This window comes from Melopsittacus undulatus, chromosome 4 (genome assembly GCF_012275295.1).
Source record: "Melopsittacus undulatus isolate bMelUnd1 chromosome 4, bMelUnd1.mat.Z, whole genome shotgun sequence".
In the NCBI taxonomy this organism is placed as follows: Eukaryota; Metazoa; Chordata; class Aves; order Psittaciformes; family Psittaculidae; genus Melopsittacus; species Melopsittacus undulatus.
Genome location: NC_047530.1, coordinates 60,621,054 through 60,633,507, shown reverse-complemented (window position 1 = coordinate 60,633,507; position 12,454 = coordinate 60,621,054). Strand labels below are relative to the sequence as shown.

The following is a 12,454-nucleotide window of genomic DNA, read 5'->3' as shown; positions in this document are numbered from 1 at the left end:
AAAACATTCCTCTGCTTTCAATACTATAAACCCTGGATCCACAGTACACTATAACAAGTTGGAAGGACTGTAATGGCAAAGCATATTAACCACATAACAGCAGCCACTAACAAACTGTCTCACTTCAGTTACATAACTACTTACCCGTGACAAGGTATTGTGTCCTGGTCTGTGATCCTTGACTCTTCTAGCTGTTGATATGCTGGTCCTGTAATTCCATTGAACCTACCCCGAGGTAAGGGAGGAGTCCTCCGAAAGGCATTTCTATGCAGCATCCCACTTTTTTGTCCTGGGCTGCAGCATGAAGAGAGACTTCTAGGAACAACACCAACAGTACAGTAGAAATTATCACAGCAAAAGCATAAACTTTTGCAAAGTAAAGATTCAGGATTAATAATGCATGGATTACTGTTTCTATAACTTTGCTGTGGCAGTCTATGACATCAGTAGAAATTCTCTATGGAAACGTAATACTATAATCCATAGTTAGCTGCTGTTTATGCCATGTTTAATACATCACCTCTTTTGCAGGAATGAAAATAATTGCCTGGTATATGAAATGTTTCCTCATACTTGATGAAGGATGCTTCTTTTTCTCCATGATGCATACCATAATCCTGCTATATGGAGTTGACTCAGACAGTATAAACAAACAGTACAGCTACATCATACCTGCAGCTGCGCTCAAAATCAGATCTTAAATTGAGAACCCATTATATCATCCATCAGTCTACTAGGTGCTTATTTCCTGGTACAACATCATTAAATTGTGAAAAAAAAATGTAAGTGAAGAATCTAAGTGAAGCTCATGAAATGCAGTTTGAAAAAACATCTCTGACAAGTTTTCTCCACGTTCAACAAGATTTCTATATTGTTCTTTTCGTGTTTTATATACAGATTGCTTTCTTCTTCGGATACACTGATAAACACTGTGTTGTTTCTGAGATATAATACAAACTTGAATATGATAGAAACAAGTAATAGTTTTCTTATTTTAGAAAACTGCCTTTGTAAACATTTTTGTAGTGTTTTGGAAGGAGAATGGATTTTTTGCCACTACATGCAGGTATTAAAAGTTATCTAGAATCCATACTTTTGGTAAATTAACTACAAATTTAGCTGTTGCTGATGCAAAAATAAGGGAACACAGAATTAAGGTAAGACATAATCTATTCCTACTGCTGACAGCTTACAGTCCTGCATGGAGTGACTAGTTATTCATTTTCAATTACTCCTATTTCTCTTTGACATCTTCTGGACTAAGAAATGCAAATGTATCACCTTATATTCTGTTACATCTTTAACTATATTTTATTATAGGCTTTGTAGATCAATTTAAGAGTCATTATTTTTGGTTATGTGAATAATTTCAACTTCTGATAAAATTCAGCTATGCAAAAGACTTTTGATAAATTTGCTTCTCTTTTCCTATTATAACTTGACTTAAAAGCAATTCGCATTTCATACCTAATGGAAACTTTATTTACAGTTAGGGACAGATCTACTCCCAAAGCAATTTCTGCTTGGACCAAGTATCTTGGACAAATTCTCTTGGACTGTACATTTCCATTAAAACCAATCTCTTCTCCCCAGAGTCAAAGCATAAGAAATAAATTCCTATCCTACTACTCAAGCTACCAGTGTTCCATTGCAATCTCCACTCTGTTCTCTCCCACACCTTTATTTTCCTGGTGCTCTTTAATTGAAAAGATAAGCAAACCATGGCAATAATACTCCCCCAAGAATTTTTGATGCTACCTTAAATAGATTTTTCTTTATCTATTGAGGAAACTGTGAAAAGACTTCTTTAAAAAACAGAAGCCCTGGCCTTTCAATTCTAAAGGCTAAGCTCAAGTTGTGAGTTACAGTTCACATTCTGTAAAATAACACCAGCACATCACAAAAGAATTGACAATTTCTGCTCAGGAGAGCCTGAGATTATTAGAAGATGCAGCTGAATGAGTAATTTTTGTTGGATAATGAATTTCAGGTTTTTTTTTTATTGATTGTAGTGTATTCATCAATGAACTACAAAAGTCAGCAAACTGATTAACTTAAGAGACTTTAGACTGATTACAAATATTTGAAACTAGAAAGGCATTGTTTAATTGTGATTGGTTTTATGCCCTTGTGCATCTTCCTTGCTGGATGTGAGCACATGGCCTTCTGTCTAATAACGTGCACATGCAAATTCACAAAATCTCTGCATTTGTTATAGACATAATTTCACCACATAAAGGTAGACACGAGATAATTGTTATAAACTGCAGCAAAGATGTGTGTAACTGACTTATCTGTATTTCCTTCAGCTTGTACTGAAACTCCTTGCTACACAGAACACTAGACTCTACAGGCTGCTAAAGGGCTGGTTAGACTGAAGGGATCTGGCACATGCCAATATCTCCTTGCAATCACAGCAGCTGCACCACCAACAGAGCTTAAGCAACCAATTTGTTGCTAATGTGTGTCTCTCGTGCTTTCAACATTTCTGACAGAAAAAGAGTGAAAAAAATGAATAAAAATAATGTGTGGTCATGGGTAACACAAATTCATTAAGGTCTAGGAAATACCTACACAGAGTGCAGCTGCAAGTTAACACTCACTTCTTGAAGCACCAAAGACAAGATAGTAGCTTTTTGTTAAAAACCATTCCACGAAAAAGTAACTGCAGCATAATAAAGTTTTTTCCTTTTTCACAAAGTTTCTATGAACATCAGCGTACTCTTCCTCCAAGACTGTTAATACAGTCCGTCTGAGACTTCTGCTCACGTAAAGTGTTCCTCTCTCTAAGGCAAACAATGCCTTTCAGACTTCTTCAGGGAATTTACCCTTCTTCAGCCACCATTATGGTTTCTTCCTTCCTGTACTCCAGTCTAACTAGCAAAAATACCCAGCCCACATAACTGAGCTGTTCAATAAAAAGGACCAATAAGCAAAGCTGTAGCAGATATGTCTTTAAAATCTCTTAATCAATTACTCCAGAATAACAAAAATCAGAATATGCTTGAACTGGCTCACAAGTAATACATATACCAGTGAGAAATATAGTTCTGATGAATTAATGGTTTGAAAGAAGTAGTTCAACCATCTCTAAAGTGAATTAAGAACTTGGGATTCACTGTTGCAAATTGTTTTGTGTGAAAAATTTCTTTAGGATGGGCAATCAAGTAAAAACAAATTCTGTCGCAGCAGGCTCAGTATTCTCGTCACAAGGCATATATACAACTCCCAAGTGCAGTTAACAACATCCATGAAGAGAAGACTTGCAGTCATTTTACAGTAACTCTGAGAATCCTCCCATACTACTTTATAGCCAATTTTTAAACCAAATTGATTATCACATTATGAACACATAATTTTGTCAACATAACTTGAAGAGCATTAACAAGAGGATGACAAAATATTAAAACTTTGGATGGGATCTGAATCTTTTCCTTCTTGTTTAATAAGTGCAAGAGAGCTACAGAAATAGTTCTTATAACCATGCTTGTCTGCATACATATTTTACTTATTCTTTCCCTTTTTTTCATTACTGTAATTCATGAAAAGATGCAAAGCTGAAGAAGGTAGGGAAGTTATAAAACTGATTGTAAATACTCTGAATCTGTACCTGCAAAAACTATACAGAGGCATATTATGCTACAAACTCTATCACCTACTGATCACGAGATGCAAATAGTGTTGAAGACATGGGTTTTGTCTTTGCAGGACAGAAAGAGTAAATACATAACCCAGTGACAGACCTGGCTGCCAGATAGACAGTGTCTTCTGATGTTCCTTAGGAGTCACATTTTTAGGCTTAGATAATCTACTGCCAACATTTGTACAGAGCAACTATTCTGACTTTCAAACAATTTTCAGTTTTAATAAAAAGGCTCTGTTATACCTGAGAACACAAGCATCACTCAACAAATACCATGCAGCAATAATAAAACTCTATCAGAAAGTCCTTTTGTCAGACTTCTTACAGGAACAAGATGACATACAGTGAGCGCATCTCTGTTGAAACCTTTTATAGATGGCTTCACAAAGGGAGAAAGTTAACATAATGTTTGGGACTTCAGCAAAACTATGTGATTTAAAGAATACTAAGATTGTAAGCAGTTTATTATGACAAAAAAAGTTGTGGCATATGAAAACTGAATTTCATAGTTTTACCCCTTTTTTATCCATAGCATCCTGTATCCAAAACACCACTCTTTTCCGTGTCTTTGTAAAGTAATCATGTACATTCTCAAGACATGATTACTGTCTAGGAAAATGTCTCATCTACAATGGCACAACGACCTGTGCTTCCAAGCCTGTGTTTATGAACCATTACAGCTGGTCAGGTTCTCAGCTCAGGTGATGGGGTTGGACTGTAGCCTGCACTTTGCAAGACTCTCTTCTCCCTTCACATAAATAGAAGCTTTCTAGCAGCCAGCCTGCACCTACATATATCCTCTTGATTTCTGAAATGGGAGCACCGTTGCTCCTTTATATAATTTGGCATTCAGGAATGGCATGTGCCAGAGCTGACTGGGGACTTTGCAACTCTACATAAACCTTTCAGAACTACCTGTATCATCCGGTCACCATCCCAGTTCCACCAGATAGATACATACTATAGGAAAAGGGAAGAGAGCGTTCAAAGGTACTTCAGTGGCACTGAGTTTAATCATCTGCCATAACTTCATCATATACTCCATGTAATGTATTGATCAACCTCTATCCCAAAACTACAATAATATCCAGAAAGTTGTTCTATATTGAAAACTTTGAGGCTTCCATTCAGTTTAAAATTATTTATGATGAGTATACATCTATTTGACATATGTACCACCATTTAAAATAGGTTTTCATTTTAAATAGGTCTTTTACTTCTCATTATGCTTCCTCTGATGTATTTATAAGAAGCAGTCATATGCTCTTTTCAGTGAAGACTGAGACAGATTCTCTAAAACTTACTTAGGGAACACAGATTATTCATGCCTCCATCTATATTGCAATTTAAGTTCATAGTAATCAGGAAGTCATTTTAACCAGGTGAGATTGGATTCTCATGCTATACTCAAATGAAGTGACAACAGTGTCTTATGAAGTGGTTTTAATATTTCTGACTTTATGACAAAAATGCATTGATTAATAATTCCTCTTATCCCATTTATCTTTTGCTCAGCTGCATCACTTTGATTATTCTTTTGACGAACTAGTATATACTGAAACTTTTCTTCCTCATTCATTGCTTAGATTATATTCAGTTCCAAAATGGGTACCTTATATTTAGTACTGCTAAGCTGGAATCCACCTATGTTATGCCATTCTTCAAAGTTACTCAGTTACTCAATTCATTCTTTTTATCTAGATCGTTATCTGTACTGACTCTATCTTTTAAATTAATTTTGTCACCAAAGTTGTGCACAAAAGCATTAAACAAAACTTGTCCCCAGAGTTGACTAATTCTTTTGGAGTTCTCTTAGTGCTCCTCTGGAGCACTAAATGTCTTCAGGCATTCTGGCCTGAAGCACTTACCTCCTCAGTGTGATTCCTTACTCTCTCCCCTTTTAACCACTTCTGTGTATCTGGCACTATAGCTCTTCTGTCTCTCCCTGCTTTCTCCCTCTAAAAACATTAGATGTGTGGGAACAAACAAACTGAGGCTGTGTAGAGATCTCACCTACACCAAATACAAAAAGAGTTCTCAGTGTAGTGTTGCAAAAACCACTGCTGATAAACTTCATGACAATTTTTAGCCTTTTTAATATCTACCCAAAGAATCTGCTTCCCTCCCCTCCCCCTCCCAAGGTTTTGTCCAAAGTCCTTGACTAGTCTAGTTCAATGTAATAGGTCTTCAGTTCCTTCAGTAAATTTTTCCTTTCCTAAATATTTGACATTTTCTATTCCATCTTCGAATGGCACAGCTCCTTTTTTGACAGATTTTGCTACAGGACTTGAAATTTCATGAGCCAGTTCTCCTTCCAGACTTCTTTGATCAAGATCTACTAGATCATCTTGACTTGAGAGCTTTGATTTTTGCATTTTAATTCCACTTTTACTATAGCAATGTCTATTTTTGTATATTTGATCCTATTCCCATTCTCATCCTCAAATAATCAAATCCTCAAATAATCAAACCCTCAAATCCTTCCCATCTTCATACTCAAATTATCACCCTAGCTGAAAAATCAAATATATTCATTCAGGATTGCCCTAACTGCTTCATATATTACCTCTGTCCCACTACCAGCATTGCTTCTTCCTGTATAGTACTCCTTTATACAGCAAGACCATTTGATTGCTTTCAGCATTACCAGTAATTCTTAATTCTCAATGATTTCTGAGAAATTATTTCTTTCCCCCTATGATACAGTTTATTTCTTTCCCTACATCCCATTCTTTTTAGGCATTCTTTTTATTAAATTTATACAGAAAACTATGTTCTTTCCTTGGTAAAATACAGATTCCTTATCCTTTCTCCCTTTCAGGTTTCCTCTGCCTTTACACTCTTAGTTGCTTTAGTTTACCAGTACTTCTTTGAAATCTAATAGCCTTATTTACAGAATAACTTAAATTTATTCTTTTAATTTAAACTGAATCAATTATATTGGGAACCTAAGACCTAAAATACTTACTAAATAATAATAATAATAATAAATCATTTTACCATGGTTTTCATGGTATTAACAGTACACTGAAAATTTAAACCTAAGTAATTTTAAATTTCAGAGTAAGTTTATCCTATTTTGTCATTTCTATAAGACAATACAACTGCTCTAAGCTGAAAGTCTCTGCATTTGACTTTCATCATGGTTTTCACTGAAATTTATCCCTACAAAATCAATTATGACTGAATCAATGCATGAAAATCAGGATGACTAATTGCCAAGAAAACTGCTATTCAATGGGATCACAACTCAGTCCCATAATTATCAAAACTCTGATTTGTTTCTATCTGTAAGAAATTACGACAGTATGGGTTTTATTCTTACTAAAATCAACAGATAATCTGAGATTAATTTTTGAGACACTGTATACTTTACAAGAAGTTTACTTCTTAAACAAATTTGTTACTTTCCAGTTGACAATACTAAGAATTGTTCTACTTACGCAAGCAGATGATATAAAATTCTACAGTAATAACAGCACATAATAAAAGTGAAGTATTTTTGGAGTAACTTTCACTGGAAATTTAAATTTTCAATTCTATCTCTGCCATAATTCTTTGCATGCAGCTGAGGTTGGTAGAGACAGAAAACTGCTATTATCTAGTAATCTGAGTGAAATAAGTAGGTGATCTTTGTCAGTCAAATTTCAGCAATCCCAAATGATTCGCCACCTAGATAGTCTTACTGCCAGGCCAGTATGATCACCCATCATTAGTGCCCTTGAAAACATTAGCAGAGAAAACAGATCTGGAACATGAAAGAAAATATTTCCATAGAAATCAGAACTAAACCAGTAACATAGTTTCACAGCATAAAAATGAGAACCTGCAGAGCTGCTGCAATTTTTAGGCTCACATCAGATTTGGAATGAAATGAAGGGATGTTTAGGACAAAATGTATCCCACTAAAAAAAGAAGTTTTCTCATTTGGCCACATTTAACCACCTGGCCACACTGAATGCTATTTAGAAACTGAATTAGGAAGCCATCACATGGTGCATAAATTGAAGATAGCTTTATAAAGTGTTCGGTATTCAAGTCTGTTGCATGCATTACAAAGCAAGGGCCTTGTATAATAAATCCTAAGTTATAAAACTACAAAAAAATTCTTTATAAATTAAGCTAGTCATTCCACAACTTAAAACAGTTCTGAGGCAAAGACTCTTAAGATAGTCTGGAGCTTGACATCTGCAAGTAGAGATGACTGTTGGGTGACTGGGGTTTTTTTTGTCTGTGTGTCTTTTCATTTTGTTGTAATTTGTTTGCTTTGATTTAGTTCATTTTGATTTATTTATTTATTTATTTATTTATTTATTTATTTTAAAATGAACAATCCGGGATTCTGCAATAGTTACCTGTGTGGCTTATTCTTTAATTTTACTATGGAAAACAGGGAGTCTGGAGAATCATTCCTCTTTTATTATTATTATAGCTTTTATTTTAAATGATGCAATGTTTATAAACAGAAGGAATATTTTCAGTCTTTATTTCCACATTTTTAAGATTAAGTAATGTCATGGTAAAGCACCTAAAATATTTCAAACTTGGCTACTGCAACCATGTTATTAAAGCTAAGGGAATGTTACCATGTGTTTTCTGAACTTCATCTTTTAGCCAAATGGAGATAAAATTTTCCCCAAAACTTCCATGGAAAGAATTCTAGGTATCAGTTCCACGGTTCATCTATGTTCAGCAAAATTATTGTGCATATTTTGTAAATCTTTGTGTCATAGAGAATAAGCCCTAAGAAATGGAATGGACAAAACATTTGGCATTATTTTTTCATGCCTAATTAAAGGCTTAAGGAAGGTAAAAGTAGATAGAATCCTTTACCCTTCTATCCCTTTATCCTATCCTTCTATCTACTATCCTTTACCCTTCCTGGCTTATATGCTGCACTTTGGTAGGTTAAGCAAATAATTTATTCAAAAGAAAAGGAACATGTAGGTGACTGGGGTCTGCAATGAAAATGCATGAAATCCTATAGAAGCTAGTTCATAACTCCATGCAACCTCAGACTTTTGTTTCAGTAATTTTAAGTTATCCTTTCATAAATGTCTTCCAGACTACACAGCTAAAATATTCTGAACTGATTTTTCTCAGCTTTTTTTCTCTCTGTGTGCAAAGATCAAACGTTATTATCACTGCCATTTCAAAACATTATTGCTTATACCAGACATGAGTTTGGTTTCTGGTATCGTAATGAAGCATCTGCATTCTTTTTCATCCAGAAAGGCTACTAGCAGAATTCTAATCCAAATGCCATTCAGTGATGGGTGGTGTTCCTCTTTCTTTCCTCTTGGAAACAAGGTTGGAACTAGATGATCTTGAGGTCCTTTCCAATCCTAACTATTCTATGATTCTATAATCATCCAAACTTTTTGGAAGATTAGTTTTCAAGGGCCACTGTGTGTTTATAAATAAGTTAGTATTCATTTCAAGTATTATTTGTTTAAAGTAACAGTGAGAAAAGCTGCAAATTTGCAACCACACCTTTCTGCTGCAAATGACACATGAACTTCATGAACATTGATAATGAAAGTTTTGTTTTTAATGGCTTCTCAAACTACAGTTTCATTCACTGGTCTCTGTCTACAGATTGGATGGTGTATTTAATGCTTCCTCTAGGACTTTTACAAATCACAGATAAAGTTGTTGAGCACTATTATTGCCTTTTATGTCTGCAGCTAAGAAAATGCTTGGACATCTGCTTAATGAGTCAGCTGAGGCTTTGTGGGTATCATACCATTCAGTATCTCTCCTATTGCCAGCACACACATATCATCAGCTCAATGACATCCCTTGGCAGCCTGTCAAATCTGCCATCAGACAGACATTTGCTTACCTATGTGGCTTGATGGGCTGGGTTCCTCTGTCTGGAGACAAGGCCTCTGGGAAAGATTGAGGGCCTGAAAAACTAGACTCCATAACTTTGTGAAGAATAGGCCCAGGGTGCCTATCTGTTTTTGAATACTGTAGCATAAAGAATAAAATTAATTAATACACAAAAGGCAAAGTATATTATTGATGCTATTCAGTCAGAATTCATACTGGAGCAGGGTAAGAAGTGCTCTAATGCATTTTTTAAATTAAAATTAGGCATTGCAAGTAATACATTCATTCACTGTTGTTTACATAGCAGAAAGCACCAGTAGTCATTATCTCCATTACTTTCTCCACATCAAAATGTTATTTGCATTAGTAGCAAAATTACTGATTGATCTGCCCACAGTGATAGAGAACACTGATCCCTCTGACTAAAAGCCTGTTTTTGTGGCTGTCCATGCAGAGACTGAGATCACAAAACACATCTCAGAGGACAGAAAGCACTTCCTTCGATCATTTGGTGATTTCATCAGCATGCATAACTGAAATAGCATTTGTATTGTCAGACAAGTAACAAAAATATTTGAATCCTATCCACAGAGCCAGATATCCTTTGTGAACAGGTCTGAAAACTTTTGACCCCTGAGTATCTATGCTAGTGAGAACAGCGTAAACATAATTTTTCTTGTGACAGTTGTAGGTGCAGAGACGACTTTGGGCACATAGTGAAACACAAAGGTCTGTAAAGCCAACACCAGATATGAACAAGAACAGATTTTCTTCTTCTTGCTTTGTGATTCAACTGGGAATTCAGCAAAAATTGTCTCTGATCCTGAAGAGATTCAGAAAATCAAAGCATAAAAAAAAGCTGTATTTTGGCATAGAAGAATAATCCATCTTGCTTTTGGTTACCTGGAAATATCTCAGAGATATGAGTGGTTACCCACATTTCCACCCAGGTATTTTTCATTATAATGACCTACACCAAAATTAATTGGTCTATTTTTCTTTAATCCATTCTTTCTGTATTAGTTTGTAATTTTAGTATTAGATACCTAGATATCTATGTTATCTTTACAATAAATTGGTCTTCTGGAAGCTATTGCAAAATTAAGTATTTTAGAAAGAAAATACAAATTCTAATAATAATAATAATATAAAAAGATCACATTGGCAAAAAAGTGCCGTGTTATTATACAACAGCATGAACATTTATGCAGAAGACACAAAGATTTCTTTCAACGTACAGCTTTTTTTTCACAATTATTTTGTTGCCTAACAAAAGAGCAGTAACTCCTTAAAAATATCAAATTATTTTCCAGTTCTCACTTATTCTTAGCTACATTTCCCCAGACTTCAGCAAATCCAAAAGGAAAGTCATACAAGATAATTGTCTTAGAAAAATAGGTTACATGCAATTTGAGTTCATCTACTGAAGCTTCTTATGACTGATTTCTGTAGCTAAAATAACAAATTCTTCTCTAATGCTGCTATCCCTCTTTCTGTTGTGTGAAATACCCACATAAACAGGGCTACTTATGTGCTTCTGAAGGCAAAGCTAATGAGAGTGACAATATACAAAATGCTGCTGCATGCATGACATAAACACAACTGAAATAATATGGAACATATTCCACCCTTACTTCTTTAAGTTATAATAACCTTAGTTGTCACTTGTAAATGTTGTAGATAAGATACAGAAAATTCAGACAGAAGTATGTTTTTTTAGGTACTCATGTCTTTGACCGTTTTAAAGTTTAATAGTTATCCTGCCAGCTGTAGAAGTGAAACTGTCTTTGATTTCTGACCTGAATAAATCAATTTTAGCTATGTTAAGAATGGGTTGTTAGTGCCAGAAAGCTTCTTCTGTCTTCATGTTTGTTCATGATACCAAACTGAAGGTCTGAATGGCTTAAAAAACCATGAGTATGATGTGAATCATGAAGGCTAATTAGGGATAAGCTGAGCCTTTTGCTACGGGTAAGATAGGTGTAGGCAGGAACAATGTTATACAGGGTCTTTCCTCACACCAGCTGAAGAAAACCAGGACCCCCAGAAGTTGCTCTGTTGATGGTTAGTAATCTATACTGAAGGTCCAACACCCAGCACCACCCAGGCACAGCCTACAAAGGATATTTTTTCCCCTAACTAAACATTTCTTTTATGCCATTTTCAAATACACCAGTTAACAATTACCATAACAGCCAAAACATTAATTACAATGAAAATATGAATCGCAATTTAAATTGAGGGTGTGAATACACAGAGAATACACAGAGAATTTGAACAATGCAACTGAACTTACTTGGATGTATCACATTATTCATACATTTTAATAGGTTTAAAAGCATCTTGTTTTATTCTCCGTTAGCTTAACTGTAAGTGCCACATCCCTTCTCTGAGATAATCTTTGGAGAAAAATATCCTCAGATCTCTGTGAGGAGTTTACAGCAATATCAGTTGGTGTCCCAAGAAGAATGGTGTATCATACTGGGATTACTCCCCATCTGTATCCCAGCAGAGCCCATCACGGTGTTCCCACAGCCAAGTTCTCACATGGGCAGAGCTCTGTGGAAGCCTCTGACCTGAGCTATTCAATACTCAGCCATGATGGACAATAAATTGAGAAATGCTTCCAGTGGACTGTTCCAGTAGGTTGAAAGCATCACTGAAAGCTTATACGTACTATTTGGGGGGGTTTTTGGTTTTATTGTCTTCTTGTTTAATTATTTGTGCTTATTTGAACAAGTACTGAGAAACACTCCTGCATATGGCTCAATAAAGAATAATGATAGCATTAAAATAAAACATTTTGCAAATTTTCAAATTTTCATGGAGAAAATCATCTCCAAGTTACATACAATTACTCAACACTGACAATAAAATTAACCCCTGATAGTTAAAGCTAAGTATATCTGTGAAGTGGTCTGGGCCAGGAGACTAGAAATCAGACTCTGCCACTGACCTACTGTGTGACTGTGAGCA

At 35.2% G+C, this 12,454-nt stretch overlaps 1 protein-coding gene across 3 annotated transcripts in view; it reads right to left on the bottom strand.

The window, feature by feature from the left end:
- The window catches only part of NRG3 (neuregulin 3), a 402,582-nt gene that overhangs the window by 6,854 nt on the left and 383,274 nt on the right, over positions 1-12,454 (bottom strand). For 2 of the 3 annotated variants that reach the window (XM_034062153.1, XM_034062154.1), the window contains exons 7-8: positions 9,489-9,616; positions 145-315 (exon numbers count right to left, since the gene is read on the bottom strand). In XM_034062153.1, coding sequence (XP_033918044.1) covers positions 145-315; positions 9,489-9,616 — 299 coding nt within the window. Of the gene's footprint in view, positions 1-144; positions 316-3,655; positions 3,659-9,488; positions 9,617-12,454 lie in introns of all 3 variants that reach the window. The other variant, XM_034062155.1, reaches the window with a different exon arrangement.